The sequence below is a fragment of the Notamacropus eugenii genome, chromosome 1 (assembly GCF_028372415.1).
Source record: "Notamacropus eugenii isolate mMacEug1 chromosome 1, mMacEug1.pri_v2, whole genome shotgun sequence".
Lineage (NCBI taxonomy): Eukaryota > Metazoa > Chordata > Mammalia > Diprotodontia > Macropodidae > Notamacropus > Notamacropus eugenii.
The window spans coordinates 52,691,153-52,713,550 of NC_092872.1; the positions used below are offsets into that span (position 1 = coordinate 52,691,153).

Here is a 22,398-nt window from a genome sequence, read left to right on the forward strand (position 1 = left end):
ATAAATGAATTGGTGAGGCAAATTTGGCTTACTTGAAACATTTCTGACAGTGGTTTTTAATTGGATTGTTTAATGCATGTTTTCTGAAGAATAATAGGGACTGATACGAACTTCTCTTTGGGACTAGAAAGTGTGGGGGGGCAGGGAGGAAATTAGGAAATTGCAGAAACAAAGGAAGGATTAGATAAATATTCTTTGCTGGCCAATGTCAATAAGAAACTGATTCACTGCAGATCTACTGGCTGGAGGGCATGCTAAGCTCCAGAAGACAGTTGTTCCTCAGCTAACAAAGCATTAGGCTTAGTGTTGACCACACAAATCTATGGAAGAAAATTAACTCTTTGAAGTATTGACTGAGAAAGTGATAATTTGAATAGCTATGTATGTCCCCCCAAAAAATAACAAATTGGATAGAAGATGAACCCAAGCTTCAAGTGCTCTGTTAATGTGCGTTGTTGTTAATGTGTTACCTGCTAGTTTAAGGAAGTCCAGGTCCATTTGCCATATAGCAGTTGACTATGAGTTATTTTATATGTTGGTCACCAAGAACCAGCTCAAACAGATGAGCCAGTTTTCTTTCAGGTTTTTCACATTATGACCACTGGCCCAAATGTGCACTGTTTTTTAATTCCCCAGATATGGACAGCTAGTACAAGTGATATCTTTGTTATTGCATCCAGCCCTTCTAAGGGAGGTGACGGATTACCCAGGTAGTCATGGCTTAGCTATAAAATGAGCCTGTTATGTGGGCCCAATTAAAAAAATAATTCTTGTTGCAACAGTTAATAATTTAATTAGAATCAAATAAAAAGAAATTCAAAATTCCATATCAAAAGTGTCTTAGAAACTAGATAGCATAATAGCATGGCTTTCTGCTAATGCACACACGTTATAAGGCTTTTGATGAGTTTATAACTTCAGAACTCATGAACCACTGTGTTGCAGCCAGTGACATCAAATATGCATGTAATTTTGTTCTGAGATCTCCTAGGTAATTATTCAATTCTATGATTACTGAGCAATCAGCATTATTTTAGGATGGGGGATTGTTTGTTTTGAGGAAGAGTTGTTCTGGACTTGTGATTTCATCAGTGTAGGGAACTATTGTAAACTACGGTGAGGAAACTCTTACAGAGGTAGTCAGGTTACCATTTTGCTCTTAGAGAACATGAGAAGTTAAATGATTTGCCTAAAGTCACCCAGCCATTATGTCAGAGATGGTCCTTGAACCCAGGGCTGACTTTCCAGTAGGCTTTCTATTCCCCAGGCCATCTCTCTTTTATTTTAGTTTAGTGTTGTATTACCAAGACCTTTGTCCATGGACTGGATATCCACTGTAGGATCTCATGGCACTTCTATTCACATGTCCTGCCAACATTTTGGAAATTTTTAACTTTCAAATCGCTCTTCTCAATGAAAACATGTCTGTGTTCAGAGACACAAGTATGTGATGAGGTATTTTTTTAAATGGGAAAAATGAAGTCTTCTTTAACAACATGCCAATTTAAAGACCTCAGTCCAAAATTGTGTATTTGCCATGGTAATTTATACTGTTGAATAGCCCAGATTTGACTTTTTAGAGATAGCCAACAATCCTGTGGATTGGAGTCTCAATTTGAGGATTAAATGTGTGAAATCAGAAATGTGTACTCTCTTTAAAAATTTAATTAGGCATGAACAAAAAGAAAGGGACACAGTATAGGGGAAAGGAAGTAACAGAGTTGAACTTACAGCAAAACATGTTCAGATAATTACTGATGAGTTTCAGAACCTCCCACTTCTTGGCTGTTAGCTTAAGGCCATCTTATGTTAGCTAGGCTGAATGCAGCTGATAGCATCCATCTGAACCTCTGATGAAGTTGGTTGGTGGCCTTGTTTTCATTTATTCACGCTATTTCTGTGTCACTAAAAAGTATGAAATGACTGACGGAAATCTTAACTCCTAAATGTAACTGTAAATGTTACTGATGCCATGGGTATTTTCAGCGTGCTTTGCGTCTTACTCATTTTCCTCATGATAATATTGTAAGGTACATAGTACCTGTATTATTGTCTCTATTTTATTGATTATGAAATCGAGGCTCAGAAATAGCTAGCATCAGAAAGGCAAAGTGACTTGCTTACAAGTCCCAAAACTAAGAAGTGTCATGAAGACTGGAACATGTATCCTCTGACTCTAAGTCCAATGCTCTAAAAACTCAGACTAACCTACAAGTTGCTTTGGAAAAATCTGGTCTCCATTGACAGTGGTGCATCAAACCCAAAACTAGACTTGGGATTTCCTAATCTCTGACTTTGTATTCTGATTTCAATACAAATCATGTATGTAGATGGACAGATTCTTGAGAAGATAAAGGCCAGCTGTGCATAGTAAGGCATGGTTAGAATATAATGGAACCAATCAAAGTTATTGCTTTCAATCTGACCTGAGTGTGGAGGAAATTCTCATTAGTTGGTCTCCGTCTGGAAAATAAATGACTTGATTACATCAGGGGCATTATTTTTCAACGCGTAATCCATTAAGTAGACTTTATTACCTTAATTTTTTATGGTTAAGATGGTAAGTCCCTTTTTGGTGGCATTCAAGTAGAAAAAGAAATCAGCTAATTAATCTAACTAGTCCCAAATCCTAAGAAACATGACTAACTAGGTAAGAATCCAAATCACTCTCAAAACACAAACAGCTTGAACAGGAATCTACATTTTCTCTGTAGAATCCTCCACGCTGGGTTATGCCAGCATGTTAAATCATTTATAGCATGTTGGGTTTGAGTAGTAAAGTGGCTAGACTGTTCAGTGAGGCAATCCTTTATACAGAAATCCAGATGCGTCTTGGAACTCACCCTGCTGGGATTATATCCATGTCACATGTGGCTTTTGTTGCATGCTAGCAAAAGGGCAGCACCCACCCAAGATGTCTCAAAGATTAGAGTCCCAACAAAGAATACTGTACGAGGACTCAAGTTAATCGTTCTGGATATTGACAATGAGTCTTTCCTGACTAATCAAGAGTCAATACATTTTGAGAAATTGCCTGTCTAGCCTGAAACAGGGTAGGCATAACAGAGAGTCAATAGAATACACTACAACTGGACCTCCACCAGACCTGGTCTCAAAGCTAGGCTCTGCTATGATTATATCACCTTAGGCAAGTATCTTCCTCCCTCTGGACTTTAATTTCATCTATAAAGTTGGACTCAATGATCACTGAGGTCCATAGTTTTATGACAGATTCTAGAATCCTATACAATGACTCCAAGAAAGCTTTCCAGTTTATTGACTGCAGACTGGCCAGGTGTGAGCAGAAAGGGGTTCTCTCCTTTTGTCATCTATCCTATAGTGCTGAGGCTACTTGCATAGTTCTATGATACCCCAGTTAATGATAAGAAGCTATTTTATGAAGTCAACAGGTTAAAAAAAAAAGAAAAAAATCCTTCATTAATCATTCAGAGCAAAAATGTTGAGATTCACAGCTGCATGACCGAAATATGTCAGTTTCTCAGTTTCCATTTGGCTACCTGCTCAGGTGAAGGCCATCTCTAGGCAGGTCTGTCACACTACAGGGTTTTCCTAATTCCCTTTTTGGTGCCTTTCCTCTTCTCCCAGGTATTGATCATTATCCCTAATTCAGGAACCCAGGACTTGAACTGTTTCTTCCCTATCAAAATAAGTGGAAAGGAGAGAAAGAAAGAAGTTGAGATCCAATAACCAATCTCTACACATCTGCAATAACCAATCTCTACACATCATTGCCTAATTTTATCTGATTCCTTTACACTAAAGTTTTATTTCAATTTTTCATTCTTTTATCTTTCATTTTTCTTTGGTTTCATTTTCAGTCCTCCACCAATGCTAGGAATAGACCAGAGACTGACCACATCAGGGAAACTATTCTTTTCAGTGATCCCCACCTCTTCCCTGCTACCACATAAACAATAGTCTCTCTGTGATGCTACATGGCTCTACTGAAAGTATCCTAAAGTGCCTAAGATTATGGTGGATATAGACTGCAGAAGGTACCACTGACAACTTACATGTTTTTTAAGTCATGACTGGGGACATATATGAGTAGAAAAAGATGGGTTCATCAAATAACAATAGAAAGTTATATATTGGTTATATAGCCATGTTGTGCTGGTAGTCACAAAATATTGAAAAACCAACTAGATGGGCTTCCAGTGTATTAGGTAGATCATTATGGAAGATTACCAAAGGACATGAACAAAAATCTTATAGGATGAGAAGTTATACTTTAGTAGCAGGCATTTAATAAGTTTTTGTTATATTTACTGTTATATATTATTATTATATGTAACAGTATTTATGGAAAATGTGCTCAAACTGATGTTGTCATGGAACCATTAAAGTATGGAAAGCATCTTTCATTCTGGAGTAAAAAAACTTTGTCCTCTGTTGGAAGAATTTGTGGCATCAGCAAACATGGGGGAACTTGAGGTAAGGAAAGATAATAACCCCCAAGACTCTTTAAGCAGTCAAGATGATGATATAAAAGTTTCTAGTCAGTACAACAACTCTAACAGAACTTTAAAGGTGCACCAAAGGAAATAGTGGCTTAAAAAAGGGAAATGTTTTCTATCCAATCTAGAAATGGACAAGAAGGTGACTTTCTGTAGGTACCCTGAGCAAGTGCATGCCAGCCCAATCTCCAGTAAACAAAACCAAAAGCCAACAGAATATTGGTGCTGGGCAGCTGAAGTCACAAGAGGGGATGGACCCAGCCCCTGATAAGTCAAACGTGTCAGGTGCCAGGACTGAGCAGTGCATGTTTAGCTTGAGACCCTCTAAAAGGTCTTAATATAGTACTTCTATTGGAGTCACAGCAGGAAAGGGCGAGCTTTCAAAGGATGTCAACACCCAAGTAACCCATGCTGGAGGGCCCTCCAAGAAGCCCCTGGACCATGCTGCCCTTCAGTATGTAGACAGAGCTTATCAGGGCACCAATAAGGGATAGACTTCCTGGTTAATGACCACAAGGAGAAAGACAGAGATGAGTCTAAGGCAGACATCTGTATTGGGTTATCAGGACAAGTGGGTAGGAACTGGTCCTACTCAGCCTTCCCACCTAGAAGTAGCATTCATGCTACAGAGGTGACAGGACTAGGCAGGATCTTAACCTCAACTAAGACTACAGTCCTACAGAGGCTGAGGACGTGAGTAAACAGAAAATGCTAAATACAATGAAGAAATAGGATGGTTTAACAAAGTAAAATGTAGAAACAGGGTAACTCCATAAAAAGTACAGGTAGAAGTTCGGGGGGAAATACACACACACACACACACACACACACACACACACATATATCTTGACCCAAGAGCAGATGGAAGAAATGAAAAAGAGATAACAAACAAAATAGCTCCTGAGGGTAAAATTTACTAATAGAATAAAAGGGTGAAAATGACTCCATTAAAAAGTAATTGAATGGAGCAAATAGAATTCAGATATTGTTAGGCAACAAAAAATATTAGAACGAAACTAAAAGACTGGAAGATTTAGAAGAACATTTAAGATACCCACTACCAAAAAGAACCAGCCAGGAAAACAGACTGAAGAAAAATAATATGAGGATCATCAAACTCCATCAAACTCAAAATCATGACCAAGCAAAAACTTCACAGATCTGACAGAAGTAGAGTGCAAAATGAATTCAACAAAGAATGTTATAGCAAAAATCCAAGGCTTCTGAGTCAAAGAAATAAAATATTAAGCAACCAGAAAGAATTCAAGTACCAATGTAAGGGTTACACAAGACTATGCTTCAGCTACTATAAAGAAAGGGAAATTCTGGAATGCAATATTTTAAGAGACACAAAGTATAACTTATCCTGCAAACTTGGGTTTTAAAAAATGGATTTTCAACAAAGTAAAATACAACCTTTTTTTTTTTTAATAAAAAAGATCCAAGCTGGATAGAATTGTTTGAAATGTAAACACAAACAAGAGAAACCTAGAACAATGAATACATTAGAGCAATGGAAAGGAGCTAAATGATGATGGAGTACTTGCATTCCAAAAAAAGAGAAGAGAAACAAGTGTCCATTCAGAATTCTAATGTCTTTAAGACATAAAGAAAGTTTAAGAAGACAAGCACAGAGCCTGAGGGTGATTTTGTTCTGTTGATTGTAAGAAACAAAATAAAAAGGAGGGGGGAAAGAATACTATGAGGAAGAAACTTGTTGTTTCACATGATTAGGGTAGTGCAATAACAAAATATATAAACTTGGATGAAGCACTGGGGAGTGGACACCTCATGAGCCTCACTCCAATCTGAGTCAGGCAAAAGGGGGTTGTACAACATACATACATGCCTGCATTCATGTGTGTGAGTGTGTGGGGGGAGGTGGGGAGGGTGAGAAAAAAAGAGAGAGAATATTTAATTACAAATACAGTAAATTCCACAAGGAAATACACAGGGATAGGGAGAGTGAAAATAGAGTTTAAGAGGGAAAATAAGAGTTGAGAAGTCACAGGATTGGGGGCTGCCAATCTATATTTTTTTCCTTTGATTTCTTATGAACAAGAAGTGGTCAATCCTCTGTTATTCTGATTTACTTACCTTGGAATTTGAAAGGTTTCTGTTGCTGCTCTGTGGATTCCTTTGATCTATATTTTTTTGCTGGTTTCCTATATTTCTGGGCAATTTTCCTTTATGATTTCCTGAAGTATGTCATGCAGGTTTTGTTTTTCAGCCATTAATACATTATCACCAAATTCTACCATAACATTTAGAAACTATGTTATAAAATTGTTTAGGGGACCAACTAAGATTCATATCATGTGGTTGGTGACAATCTAGTCTAGTACTTGAGTCCAACAGTGTTAACTGCTATGAGCGTCAGTCATCCTACTTGCAACGTTTATAGTTCCTAGGAAGCTAACCGTCCCAGGTAATGTTGTTTCACCTACTCTGCTTTCATGGATCCAACTTACAACATTAAGTGGGAGGGGACTGTATTTATTTGTTATAGTTCCAAGATGTATTTTTGCCATACAAACCCACAAATAATGTTGCAGGTCTCTGCCAACCCCAAAGAATCCATTTCTCCCATGAAATAGTTTAATTCTTTTCAGATTTTTACTGTGCTATCTGCCAGCACCATGGCCTGCCATGCAGTGTAATAGCAGTAAAATCCAGACTTGCTGTCTCCCACCACAATTACTTCTTTTTGTTCCTTTTCTCCAGAGAACAGGTTTGCTGAATGTGGCAACAGATTCCTTCCCCTGCCTATTGTTAGGAATGCCTACAACTGTCATCAGAACTCTTCTTTAGGAGTAGGAGCTAGGAGCAAATTATTTTAGCGCTGTTCAGACAGATAGTGCCAAAATGGATTTGATTTTTATCTTCATCATTGTTTATTCTTCCTAACAAGGGCACACAGTCTGTATATGTGTGAACTCAGGAGCAATAATAATGGTTATAAATCTCATTTACAAAGTGCTTTAAAATTTACAAAGCACTTTCTTCACAGCCATACTATAAGATAAGAAGTACAAGTTTCCTTATTTTACAGATGAGGAAACTGAGCCATAGAGAGGTTAATTGACTGTCCCGTGGTCACAGCTAATAAGGAGCAGAGTTGGGAGCACAGACCTCTCTTGACACCAAACCTAGTGTTCTTTCAATTATACCATACCACTTCTCGTAAGAATGTCAGGGACAACCTAGACTGGCATAAGAGCTCGTGAATATCCACACGCTCACCATAATAAGAACCCAGTGGGATGGCACTGGGGCCTCACGTCACCAACCTCTTTGGTCCCTTTTCTCGCTGTTCCCTTTTCTGGCTGGCTGAAGCACAGTTTCTAACCACTGAGGCTCATCTTTGCCTAGCACCTATACAACAGCCTACTTCCTACTTCTTTATACCTTTCAGTAGTGTAGCAGAACTACAGACTTACTCAACAATTCCTCACGTTGGCTAGTTAAATTATGTAAATTGTAACCCAAGGAACTCTCTTCTGAGAAGCCTAGTCTCCTGGCTTCTATGCCCTGCCCTTTATCCCCGCAAAATCTCTGCTTTTGTTCTGGGGAGTGAAGGGAGAGAAGAGGATAAATACAGTCAGTCCTCAGCATTCACACATTTAATTCTCATGACTTCAAGCATTCCTGTGATTTTATTAATAACCTCATTTTTGTTTTCATGTTGTTTGTAACTATGCACAATACAACAAATATAAAGAAGTTCCCAAAACTGTGACACTCATGGTTTCCAGGAACCTAACCCCCCAGTTTTCCATAGGTGCAGTGTATCAACATATCAACATTTGCGTTTTTTACTTTTGTGCCGTTTTCTAAGAATATTACCTTTGTGAAAGTTGAGGATTGACTGTACTAAGTCTAGCTAATAACTAAATAGTAAAAACAGTTATTATTTAATAAAATTGGTGAGACCAAATGGAAATCTTTAAATTGTCTGAGCCATCCCATGTAATTAATATCAAATAATTTTGGCTTAAAACCACAAAGAGAGGAATGTGGTAGACCAGGTAGCCCTGGCCTAGCCTAACCTGGGTAGAATGGGGTTATCTTCTTCCCCAATGCTTTTTCTCTATTCCTGTGGCTGTCATATAATGAAACCCAACAAGCCTATTTAGGTATCTCAATTTCCAATGGAGTGTTGTAAATGAAAGACCGTATCATGACCTCTTATGAGTTGGTGTCTATATGGACCTTCTCAGCAACTTCTCTTTAGGTTTTTGTGAATAGGGCAAAGTGGAAACACTTGGAATTGCCCAAACTATCCTGTATAGTTAACTCCAAACAGTATCAGGTCTCTGGTGATGGAGATTTAGAAATCTTTAGTACTTTGTTTTACCAGCTTCCCTTACAAAAACCCTACCTGTCCCATCAGGAAGGCAGATGTCATCCAGTACCTTACAGTGGACTACAGAGAGCTGAGTGAATGCCTGTTATAATAGCCTGCAGCTATTCATGACTACATCATTGTGGTTTACCAGCTAGTCCCAGGCCCAGGATGAGTTGTATTAACCTCACCTACACGTTTTTTCTCTACTCCTATGGCTGAAAGTAGTCAGGTCACTTTCGGCTGAGTTCAGTATGTCTTCACTGTCCTTTCCTAAGGCTACCTGAATTCTCTTATACTGCCATTTTCTGTTGGGCAGAGACCTAAAAGAGGATTCCCTTCCTGAGGGCACTGATGTGTGCCACTGCATGGATGACATCATATTAACTGGGCCAGATAATACCAGGTGTTTTTTCCCCTATCTCTATGATTATCATACCAGAGAACTTTCAGTAGGGTAGATCAGATGGTGGCCCATATGAGGGAAGTAGGGAAAAAAAAAAACCCTAAGAAAATCCAGGCAGTCTGCTTAGTCAAGTTTAGGGAAATATGGTGGATAGGGAGAATCTAGATGATTCCAGACAGAGCCCAGAAGATACTGACTCTTGATTCCACATAAGCTAAAAAGAATGCTTAGAGGCTATCAGACACTTCGAGTTTTAGAGAATCCATATTCCTCCCTAAGTATTTTAATGACCCCTATTTATCAAATCACCTGCAAGTCTGTATCTTTTGAGTGAGGCCCAGAAGAAGATACAGCTCTTAAGTGGGCCACTCAGCAATCTCTCCCCCTGGACCATTAAGATATGGTAGTTCCCATTTTTTTGGTGATCTCTGTCCATATAGAGGAGGCTTTAGTGGAGTCTTTAGCAGGAATGTAGAAGTGGCCAGAATAAATGACCCTTAGATTTCTGGAGCAATAAGTGCCCCAAAGGCACTTGCTACTCTTTTGAAAAACAGTTGTTTACTTGTTGTTACTGGGCCCTAGCTGCCCAGTAACAGATGTTGCAAAACCATAAAATCACCTTTAATCCACAATTGCCCATTATGATTTGAGTGAGGCAAAATGCACCCCCCCCCCCAACAAGATAGATAGGGAACAGAAAGCTTCGATCATTAAACAGAAATGCAACATTCAAAATTATGCTTGCCAAGGTCCCTTGGGTGTCTGTACCCTTCACATACCAGTTATCACTCTGCTAGAAACTGAGACCTCCAATCCAAGTCTTGATTATGTGCCTCTTCTGTTAGTCCAATGAGTCCTTCTCCATAAGACCTAACTCCTGAGCAGTGCAGTTGTGCTGAGTTACCACTACCAGAGGCATATGCAACTGGACTTCAGTTCTCTTAATTAGGTAGGAGGAGATACTCTAGGGAATGGGGATACTAGTAAGTTCTCTTAGTGGGCTAAGTTGTAGGCCACATAGCTGGTGTGGGAGGGAGCTTTGAAGGATGGGTCAAATAAAATCTTTCTCTACTCAAACAGAGCGTTGAACTCCCCGCTGTGACTACCCTGCCCCTGCAGCTCCAGGTGGTGAATTTTTGACATTTTTCTCGGGCCCTCTCCGAACCAGATCCCCCTCACTTTTCCTCACCCATTTATGTTTTGTCTCACCATTAGAATGTTAGCTCCTTGAAGGCAAGAATTGCCACACTTGTATTTGTATCCTCAGCACTTTACGCAGTGCCTGGCATACAATAAGCACTCAGTCAGTGTCCTATCTACTTATCTAGCTGCACTGACTCCTGGGTAGTGGACTTGGCTGCAGTACATCCTTATTTAAGAATTTTGAAAAGACTCACCAGTGAGATACAAATGTCAGTTGATTCAGGTGAGGCTTCAAATATGGACCTGGTGATAGACTGTTTATTCCTTGCCCAAGGACCAGCTTAGTTTAATTCAGAGAGGCACATTACCACATTGGTCAAGGAACTCGTGAAGGCCATCGACTGAAACAGAAGGAATTCCAGTTTGTCACTTAGCAGGAGGATTCGTGCTGAGAGAAGCACAGACACTTTCAGTACTGAAAAAACAGTTATTATCATCATCATCGTTATTAATAATAACAGCATTTATGCAGCACCTGCTCTGTGCCAAGCACTTTACACATATTATCTCCTTTGATCCTCACAGCCCCCTTAGGAGGTAGATGCAATTATTCTCCATTTTACAGTTGAGAAAATTGAGACCAACAGAGCTTAAATGACTTGCCGAAGGTCACACAGCTAGCATGTGTGTCAGGCCAGATTGAAATTCAGGTCTTCCTGACTTCAGGCCTAGTGCTCTGTCATTATCAGTAACAACAACCGTTTATGTAGGGCTTTAGTATATGCAAAGAACTTTCCTCCTGTAACCCATGTGTCATTTGGACCCTGGATCCAACATGACTGACCCAGGTAAACTGGATAACGCTTCTCAAATGTTCTCTGATTGATGGGAAATCCTGGTAACTTTATATCAGGCTCACTTTGCCTTTACCCAGGTGACCCTTGAGAACATCAGCAGCATATGAGACTTCCACAGAAAGGGATGCCTTCAAGTCCCCTGAAAGTGTGTGTGTGTGTGTGTGTGTGTGTGTGTGTGTGTGTGTGTGTTCATCCTTCATTGCCAAAGAAGACCATGCCGTCAGAGAAGTAATGACATGACTTGCACTTGACTTTGTTTTTGAGTAAGGGAGGGCTGTGCAGGTCTCTGGCCTTACTTCTCCAGAGCCATCTGAATCCAGTGATTCATCAGGATGACTGGAGATGACCCAGGATGAGGCAATTGGGGTTAAGTGACTTGCCCAAGGTCACACAGCTAGTAAGTGTCAGGTGTCTCAGGTGAGATTTGAACTCAGGTCCTCCTGACTCCTGCACTGGTGCTCTATCCACTGTACCACCTAGCTGCCCTCCCCTGAGAGTACTCAAGCTAACAAGGACATAAGCATATAGTTTGTTTTATTCAACACAGTATAAAATATAGAGAAAATAAAGAGAGCCTCTTCCCTTTCTACAAGGACTCCATTTGTAAGGGGCCTATTATAGTCTTTCTGACTTAAAATACTACCTTGTATGGAAGTTTTGCTCACCCCCATACAAGAAAAGATCTCAAGATTGCTAAAAAAAAAAAAAAAAAAAGTTAAAATTCTTTCACAATGAGCTCTGACTACCAAAATCTATATTATTCTGAGGGACAAGATCCAAGCCACCTCACTGAGTCCTTGCTTTCATGCCTGGCAGAGGCCTCTATCATGATTATAGAAAGCTTTGAATTTCAAGATGATAATTCACATCTATATAGCATTTTCAAGTTTATGTAGGATTTTTCTTTACAACTGCTATGTGAAATGAACAGTATTATAAATATAACTATTCCCATTTTTTTGATTTTTTTAAAAAATTTATTTATTTAACTTTTAACATTCATTTTCACAAGATTTTGGGGTTCCAGATTTTCTCCCCATTTCTCCGCTCCCCCCACCCCAAAACGCTGAGCATTCTAATTGCCCCTATCACCAATCTGCCCTCTCTTCTTACAACCCTCCCTTCCTTTGTCCCCATCTTCTCTTTTGTCCTGTAGAGCCAGATAACTTTCTATACCCCATTACCTGTATTTCTTATTTCCTAGTAGCAAGAACAGAACTCGATAGTTGTTCCTAAAACTTTGACTTCCAACTTCTCTTCCTCCCTCCCTCCCCACCCATTCTCTTTGGGAAGGCAAGCAATTCAATATAGGCTATATCTGTGTAGTTTTGCAAATGACTTCCATAATAGTCATGTTGTGTAAGACTAACTATATTTCCCTCCATCCTATCCTGCCACCCATTGCTTCTATTCTCTCTTTTGATCCTGTCCCTCCCCAAGAGTATTGACTTCAAATTGCTCCCTCTTCCCACTGCCCTCCCTTCCATCATCACCCCCACCCTGCTTATCCCCTTCTCCCCCACTTTCCTGTATTGTAAGGTAGGTTTTTATACCAAAATGAGTGTGCATTTTATTCCTTCCTTTAGTCGTGAGAGTAAGCTTCATGTTTTTCTCTCACCTCCGTTCTTTTTCCCTCCACTGAAAAGTCTTTTGCTTGCCTCTTTTATGAGAGACAGTTTGCCCCATTCCATAACTCCCTTTCTCCCCCCAATATATTTCTCTCTCACCGCTTAATTTCATTTTTTTAAGATATGATCCCATCCTATTCCATTTACTCTGTGCACTCTGTCTGTATGTGTGTGTGTGTGTGAGTGTGTAATCCCACCAACTACCCAGATACTGAAAAGTTTCAAGAGTTACAAATATTGTCTTTCCATGTAAGAATGTAAACAGTTCAACTTTAGTAAGTGTTGGGACTGGAAGCTCAATTCCGTGTGGACGGTCTCGGGCGGGTAAAAGTGGGACTTCTAAATCTTAGAGTCTTACGAGGCCCTCCATGAACAGCGGGGGTTCGAGAAGGTCAGACTGAGCTAGCTCGGCTAGCTTGGGTATTTCCGCCTCTCCCCCGGAGATACCTGATGGGTGGAGTCTCCCTGCCCTCGAGGTCGTCCCGGATTGGAGCACACCTAGTTACCTAACAGCATGGTATTGAGATGCAAACTGTGTGGCTGAAGATTAAGTAGGATTGAGGAAGCCTGAAAGCTCTCTCTTAGCACGTGTGGAGCCAAAGAGGAAAGTAGGGCTCCGCTTCTTTTCTTTCCTCTCTCCCCTCCCCCTCTCTCCCCGCTTCTCATACGTTTATCCGGTTTGGCCAACCGAAGACCTGGGACAGGTAAGAAAGACTCGGGTAGCCCAATACAGGCCTCTAGGCTTGGCAAGTAAGTCCCTTATGACTTCTCTTTGCTGTTTACCTTTTCATGCTTCTCTTCATTCTTGTGTTTGAAAGTCAAATTTTCTTTTCAACCCTGGTCTTTTCATCAAGAATGCTTGAAAGTCCTCTATTTCATTGAGAGACCATTTTTTCCCCTGAAGTATTATACTCAGTTTTGCTGGGTAGGTGATTCTTGGTTTTAGTCCTAGTTCTTTGACTTCTGGAATATCGTATTCCACACCCTTCAATCCCTCAATGTAGAAGCTGCTAGATCTTGTGTCATCCTGATTGTACTTCCACAGTACTTGAATTGTTTCTTTCTAGCTGCTTGAAATATTTTCTCCTTGACCAGGGAACTCTGGAATTTGGCCACAGTGTTCCTAGGAGTTTCTCTTTTTGGATCTCTTTCAGGTGGTGATCAGTGGATTCCTTGAATACTTATTTTGCCCTCTGGTTCTAGAATGTCAGGGCAGTTTTCCTTGATAATTTCATGAAAGATGATGTCTAGGCTCTTTTTTAGATCATGGCTTTCAGGTAGTCCCATAATTTTTAAATTGTCTCTCCTGGTTCTATTTTCCAGGTCAGTTGTTTTTCCAATGAGATATTTCACATTATCTTCCATTTTTTCATTCTTTTGGTTTTGTTTTGTGATTTCTTGGTTTCTCATAAAGTCATTAGCCTCCATCTATTCCATTCTAATTTTGAAAGAACTATTTTCTTCAGTGAGCTTTTGGACCTCTTTTCCATTTGGCTAATTCTACTTTTGAAAGCATTCTTCTCCTCATTGACTTTTTGAACCTCTTTTGCCAATTGAGTTAGCCTGTATTTTCAAGGTGTTATTTTCTTCAGCATTTTTTTGGGTCTCCTTTAGCAAGGTGTTGACCTGCTTTTCATGCTTTTCTTGCATCTCTCATTTCTCTTCCCAGTTTTTCCTCCACCTCTCTAACTTGATTTTCAAAATCCTTTTTGAGCTCTTCCATGGCCTGAGCCCATTGAATATTTATTTTGGATATTTGAGATACAGAAGCCTTGACTTCTATGACTTTTCCTGATGGTAAGCATTGTTCTTCCTCATCAGAAAGGAAGGGAGGAGATATCTGTTCACCAAGAAAGTAACCTTGTATGGTCTTATGTTTTTTTCCCTTTTTGGGGCATTTTCCCAGCCAGTTACTTGACTTTTCAATCCTTTGTGAAGAGTAGGGTATACTGTGGGAATCTGTGAGATCTCAGTTCCTCCAAGGTGGCATGATCAAGCATGTGCTGGTGTGGACACAGAGAGGGATTTTTATGCCCAGAGTTTTAGCAGTTACCTCTCCACAGCCACCTGGCCTCCAGTTCTGCCCAGTCAGCACTGGGGGCTGATTTTCAGATAAGCTTAATGGGCAGAGCCACCATTCAGTGTGAGACAAAGACCAGCTCAGCCAGGACCTCCACACAGGGCTGAGGTAAGACTCAGCTCTTCAGTGCCCCCAGGGGTTTTTACGCTCCAACAATGGAGTGGTCTGTATGGGCTGCTGTGCAACCTCTGTGGCTGCTGCCTGCTGCCGGAGCTATGAAAGGCCCTTCTCCCTTCCTGGCCAGCTGATAAAACCCCATCACTGACCTTTGGCGCCTGTGGGCCAAGGGATCTGAGGACCCGCTGCTGTGACTGGAGATTCCACCCCCGAGGTGTCCTCCTCCCAGAGTCTTGTCGTGCAGCATCATGCTGCACAGTGCAGCCAAGGCTGGGCTGGGCTCCGCGCTCGGCTCCATGTCTGGCGCACCTGATGTTTCCGTAGGCCTTTCAGGTCACCTTGGGCTGGAAATCTCCTCCACTCTGTTGTTCTCCACTTCTGCTGTTCCAAAATTTGTTGAGAGTCCCTCTCTACAGGTATTTTATGGGCTGTAGGGGGAGACCCTGCATAAGTATGTCTTTCTAGTCTGCCATCTTGGCTCCACCCCCCAACTATTCCCATTTTATGATAAGGAAATGGAGACTCAAATAAGCTAGGGGACACTCCCAAAGCCAAAGAGCTAATAAGTTTTAGAATATCTGGCACTCCTGACCTCCTCCAGGATATTCCCTCTCCTCTGAGTTCTTACAGTGCTTTCTTGTGGTTTTCCTCCTACCTGTGACTCTCTCTCTCAGTCACCTTAGTTGGACCTTTATTCCTGTCACGCCACTATCAGTACCCTCCAGTGAGATAGATAGACAGATAGTCTTATCTGATGATATCATCAGCTCCTGTGTATTCGGTTATTAATTATATGCACATGAATCCCAATTCTATATATCCCCACATAAATTTCCCACTGGACATTTTGAACCAGATGTCCTGTAAGCATCTCAAACTCATATTTCTCCCCAAACCGACTCCTCTGAATTCTCCTGTTTCTGTTGATGATAAAACATTCTTTCAGTTAAATTTTCATTGTGAGCATTTACTCGTCAGAAATTGGCAATCGTTACGAATTAGTACTGGATATACTATTTTGTTACTTTCTAGACTTACTAAATATTAGTAATACAAATTAAATTTAAGACCAGTCACCTAGGTGGCACAGTGGATAGAGCCTGGAATCAAGAAGGCTCATTTTCCTCAGTTCACTTACTAGCTGTGTGAGCCTCGGCAAGTCACTTAACTCTGCCTTAGTTTTCTCATCTTTAAAATGGGGATAATAATAAGGTTAGAGCTAGCAAGCTCTCATGGTTGTTGTGAGGATAAAATAAAATAACATTGGTAAAGCATTTTGGAAACATTAAAGCACAAAGCAATTATTAGTTAGTATTCCAGAGCCTAGGGTGACCCTGCCTCCTCCATACCATGTTAAGACACCAGAGTTAGATGCTAAAAGAGAATTATTTTTACCTGTAGTAAGAATAAATATCTGTAAGTTAGATGTAAAATCTCAATGATTTTAGCTAGTTGAGGGGGATGGATAAGGCCTACCTACAAATGGTGAAACATCTGAATTGTAAACCAGTTTGAAGGAAAACTAGTTTATTGCTTTTAAGTTTATTAATTCAGAAGAGCCTAAGAAATTATTATTACCTAGAAGACGTCTTAATGGGATCAAACTTAATGCATAGATAAGAGTGATTTGTAATTACCATGGAAATTAGGGATGTGTGCTTCTAAATGCTTGAAAGCAAATACTTACTTTTTAAAAACTATCTCCCTAAAACATATTTTCAGTTTGCACTGTCTGAAATATCCCAAATTAATGGAGTCTGAATTAATAAGTTTTTACTATTTCCATGTCTGTAAGAGAGCCAAAAGAAATTAATTTTTGGCTAATCCTGGTATCTTCTGTAGCCAAGGAAATTCCCATGGGCCAAGATTAGAGTAAATTCATGGGAACCCAAAAGGGGAGTCTCTATTTAAAGAGATGAAATTGACTAGCCTCATATTTCTCTTTAGTTAGTAAAGTTTAACAGAAAAAGTCACATCATATAACAGATCTTTAATGAAATGTGCAGGTAGCCCTTTAGGGCCTTCAACACTGAAAGACTAAGTAATGTGTCTAGGGTCACACCACCAGTTTGTGACGGGTTAGACTGGACTGCAGGTCTTCCTGGCTCTTTCTTCAAAATCCAATGTCTCTCTAATGACAAGTAATAAAACAGTAATGATTTTCATTTGAAATTCTTTTCTTCATGAAGACTGAATGCCCTGATAATGTAAAAAGGCATCGTAATGTCAAGAAAAGAGTAACTGTGAGATTATCATAGAATGGAAGAGTTGGAAAGATTACAGAGATCACCTTGCATTCCTCCAGCTTCCCCAGTGATTTTGGTCTTCAAGAATTAATGAACTCCCCAGTTGGCTGCTGCTGTTTGTCCTTCATTCTCAAAGGGGACCATGACATCAAGAAAGTACAATATGACTTGCAAGTGAATTGGATTTGAGTGAGGGAGGGCTGTACAAAGTCACTAGCCTCACTTTCTTCTCCGGAGCCATCCAGGTCCAGTGGCCAGATATAGACAAGACAACTGGAAGTGCCCAGGATGCAGTGGAGATCATCAGCCTTTTTAAGTTCAGGTCCTTAACAGGGGTCATTTGACTGAGGCAGTGCCCATTCACTGATGTTAACTCCCAAAGTTGGCTCCTTCTTTCCCGAAGAGAGAGCTCCAGTGGGAAGGAAGGTTTCCTTGGTAATAAGCTGAAATCTGCCTCCCTGTAGCTTCTCTGTATATGTCTTACTTTCAACACAAACCAAGTCTAATTCCCTCTCTAGGTAATAGTATTCAAATTTCAACACCTGACAATAAACAAATTAAAATTTGGCTTCTTGTTTTCTTATTACTGAGATCAGTTTCACAGCATCAATGGAGTCCTAATTTTCCTAATACTTCACACTTAATGTACTACTTACTCTGTGCTGTCTAATTTGTAGAGTGTGGTCAGGAAACAAGGTTATGAAAAGCATTTTATTTTTTTAAAGTTAATTTCACTGATATTGTGGGAAAATCAGATGTATTTTAATTCCTTGAACAAGACTTTTGGCAGTTTAAAAATTATTGGTTTCAACTCCCTTTGATTGTTAACATTCATAATGTTTCATGTTTAGGAATGTTACTTAGGATACATTTTTATATGAATATTCAAAGGCCCCTAATTTCATCAGTATGGAGAACTCCTGATTTGAGCTTACAATTATGTCATTGTGGAAACTCCTGATGTGTTTATAGCACCAGCGCGTATGACTTAGAGGATAAGTCTTAGGGGAATAGCGTGAGTCGCATAGAGGTCAGACGACTTTCCAACAGCCCCACGATTAATACATTTCAGAGACAGGATTTGAACCTATGTAACCTAACTCCAACCTTAGCTCTCTATCTGCTCTGCCAGGCTGCCTCATACGTAGGTTCACAACTAAAATCAAATACATTTTTCTTCAGCTATAAAGTTCTGAAATACTATTATTGGTTACCTTGTGCAAAGACATTAAAATCTATGCCAGTTTATTGTAGACAGTACTTGCAAGAAATATCTAACTGTTTTCCTACTGTTCAGATGTCCAAGCTGGAGATAAGTATTAACTGTGCACAGTTCAAGTCAAAATGAATCTTGATTTTAGAAATGACCTTTGATCACAGTCATATTTTCCCAGAATTAAAGAGTTTGAGCATTGGGAAAGACCACTAGCAGTGGTCTAGTCTGTCAAGATCTTTTTGGATCTTGACCCCATCATTCACAGAGTTAATTATCCCTTCAGTTTTGTGTTATCTACACATAAAATGAACATACCATCCATTCTCCAATCAGAATCATTGACTAAAAATATTCAGTAGCTTTAAGCCAAGCATAGATCCTTGAGTACTCTGCTGGAGATTTTCTGCTACACTGATACTGAACCAGTAACAATGATTATATGGCACTTCCCTCATTTATTCTTGGTAATCCTATCAAGAAAGCAAACAAGGTTAGCCTGAATATGATCTGTTTTTGATGAAGCCATGTTGGCTCTTTGTAATCACCTCTTCCCTTTATAGATGTTCACCAACCATCTCTTTAATGGTCCTCTCGAGAATTTTCCTAGACCCAGCTCACTAACCTATAGTTTGCAGACTGTGTACCCTTTACTTTTTTTGAAAACGGAATAGCATTTACCCTTCTCCAATCCTGTGAAGTCTCCCCTCTTTACCATGATCTTTCAAATATCACTAACAGTGACTCAGCTATCACATTTACCAACTCTTGTAGGACACACAGATGTAGTTCATTTGGGTCAGTGAAAGAAATAGAACATGGTAGAAAGAAATACCCCAATTATAATTACCAAGAGGTTCGGTCCTAAAGAATAGTTGAGAAAATCCATCCTTCCCTCCTTCTCTGCAGAGGTCGGGGGATTTACAGGCAGGGAACATTACATACACCGTCAGATCAGATTTATGTCTTGGATAGTTTTGCTGAACTTCCTTTTCTTTTTTTATTTCTAATATATAACATTTTATTTTCCTCCCAATTACATGTTAAAACCATTTTTTTTTTTAACATTTGGGTTTTTTTTTAAGTTTTGAGTTCCAAATTCTATCCATCCTTCATTCCTTCCATTCCCTCTTTCCTGAGACAGTAAGCAATCAGATAAAGGTTATATATGTACAATTATGTAAAATATTTCCATATTAGTCATTTTATATAAGAAGACTCAAAGAAAGTGAAGCTTCAGTTTTTATTCAGACAATGTCAGTTCTTTCTCTGGAGGTGGATAATATGCTTCATCATTAGTCTTTTAGGATTCTCTTGGGTGAATGTATTGCTGAGAATAGCTAAGTCATTCACAATTCTTTATCCTACAATATTGCCATTACTGTGTAAGTGTTCTCTTGGTCCTGCTCATGTTACTTTGCATCAGTTCATGTCAGTCTTCCCAGGTTTTTCAGAAATCATACTGCTTGTCACTTCTTATGACATAATATTATTCCATTGCAATCATATACCACAACTTGTTTAGTCATTCCCCAATTAATGGGAGATCTCATGATTTCCAAATCTCAGCCACCACAAAAAGAGCTGCTATAAATATTTAGGTCTTTTCCCTTTTGTATGTCTTTGGGATGCAGATTACTGAGTCAAAGGGTATAAACAGTTTTATAATCCTTTGGGCATAGTTTCAAATTGTTCTCCAGAATAGTTGGATCAGTTCACAACTCTGCCAGCAATGCATTAGTGCCCCAGTTTTCCCACATCCCTTCCAACATTTGTCATCTCCCTTTTTTGTCATGTTAGCTGATCTTTATTTTTTTTTTAAATTCTTTGTTACAAGGGCTAGCTCACTGAGTAGGGAAAGGGGCAAGGAGATATTCAGGGATGACAGTGATATAAAAATAAAAATCAATAAAAATTGCAAATAGAAAAAAATACCATTTGAGATAGACCTTTTTCTGAAGTTTATATCATAGGATCTAGAACTGAAAGGGACCTTAGGTAATTTAGCCCAAATGTCTCATTGTGCAACTGAGGAAACTGAATGATCAAAGGTATAGAAAGTGGCAGAGTTGGAATTCAAGTTCAGCATCTTCTGGCTCCAAATCCAACCTTCTTTCTACAATACCACAGTCCATCCGCTATAATAGAAACCTTCCTTTGATTCTTTCAGTGGACACCACTGTAGAACTTGGGCTGTCCATCTGTCATCCCTTGTTCCTGCTACAGGACAGGTTCCCTTCAGTTTCCTGTTACACATGCCTCTAATGATGCCTCTTCTGCCCCATGGGTCATCACTGTTAATGTGCTGTAGCTTTTTTACAGCCATCACACATCTCTCAATTGCCCTTTGGGTCCCCTGAAATTATGATTCCTTTGACATGCAGTTTTCCACAAATCACAGCCATTTTTAAACCATTAAGTGTCAGAAATATTCTCTTTTCTCTCCTGTGGAAAAAAAACTGGTCCATCAGCTAGTAAAGCTGCTTCTGTTAGAGGGAACTAGTTTCAATACATCTTTTTCTTTCCTTCTTCCCCCCCCCCCTCTTTTAGGTGATTCTTATCATTAGTGGAAACCTGAGCTTCTTAAACTGGTTGACCATCGTTCCCAGTATTGCCTGCTTCGATGATGCTGCCTTGGGGTTCCTGTTTGGCTCTCAGCAGGGAGGGGTTAAAGATCAAGTCCACAAAATGCAGCTTGAAGAGGCAAAGGAGAATAAGCCCCCTGTGAGATATGGTGAGTTATTTTCCGGGAAGAATAAGTCTTCAAAACAATGGTCTCCATCAGGATTTCCCATGGGCATATCCAGGTATTGTACAATGAGAGGCTTGTGGATGATTTGCATTTGCCTACCTGGAGGGCACAGGCTGTGCTTCCTGTCAGGGAGTCTTCATGTTAGAATGTTTTCTAACTATGTTGAATGTTGTCATTTCTTGAATTTTTTCTTCCCAAATTTGCCCAAAAACTGTCATGGCTTATTGCATCATTAGTAAGAGTCCTAGGCTAGGATTCAGGAGAGAGGAATCTGTTCCTAGCTCTACAGCTAATTCATAGTGTGATCTTGGGTGAATCACTTCCTTCTCAGCCTCAGTTTCCCTTTCTATACATAAGGGAAGGAGGGTTGAATGAGAGGAGCACTGAAATCCCTTTTGCTCTGAGATGTAATAAAGCATGAAGGGATGGTGGCATCCAAGGAAGAGACACCCAACCAGGAAAGAGCATCGGACGATGCTGGGGCTAACTGCCTTAGCTGCATTTAGAAAGCCTTGTTCTAGAAGAGCTGTGCTATTTGTAGATTTGCAGGTACAGTATTAGGCCTCGGGGATACCAATACAGTCTCCAGGGCTTTGGAGATAGGAAAAAGATGTGGCCCAGTCAGCTGCATTCACTTCTCTGAGACTCAGTGTACTTCCCTGTAAGCGGAGAAGTTGAGCCTTCTAATTCCATGAGCACCGTAGTCTGTGATTTCTTGAAATACAGCACAGAAAAAAAGCCAGGCCTTAACATAGCCCATTGGGATTCAGATGGAACGACTTGACTGGGCCTCAAACCCAAATCACTTTGGCTCTCGCTGAGTGGCCAGTAGGAGGTCCCAAGCCTCAGCTGGTCATTGTTTGGGTTTTGCTGGCTCTGAGTGAGTAGAGATGGTAGTTGTTTTTGTTCTGGCCAGAGGCCCTGAGGGTCTTCCTCTCGCAAATTGATTTTTTTTTTTTTTGGAGTAGGTAATAGAGGCTATTTTTTTGCCTTATTTCCTATTTAGCTTTAATCACTGATTGGGTGTTCCCTCAGACAAACTGAGGCCTGGGAAAGATCTTCCCTTTAAAAGGCCAAGGTCTCCCACTGAATACAGGGCCATCTTCATCTGTTCTGATCTCTGTCTTGCCATT

At 40.0% G+C, this 22,398-nt stretch overlaps 1 protein-coding gene across 7 annotated transcripts in view; it reads left to right on the forward strand.

Annotated features, from left to right (window-relative positions):
* Window positions 1-22,398, forward strand: part of LMF1 (lipase maturation factor 1) — a 742,944-nt gene that overhangs the window by 646,144 nt on the left and 74,402 nt on the right. For all 7 annotated transcript variants that reach the window (XM_072600903.1, XM_072600855.1, XM_072600875.1 and 4 more), the window contains one exon: window positions 21,064-21,247. In XM_072600903.1, the coding sequence (XP_072457004.1) occupies window positions 21,064-21,247 (184 nt within the window). The remainder of the gene's footprint in view (window positions 1-21,063; window positions 21,248-22,398) is intronic.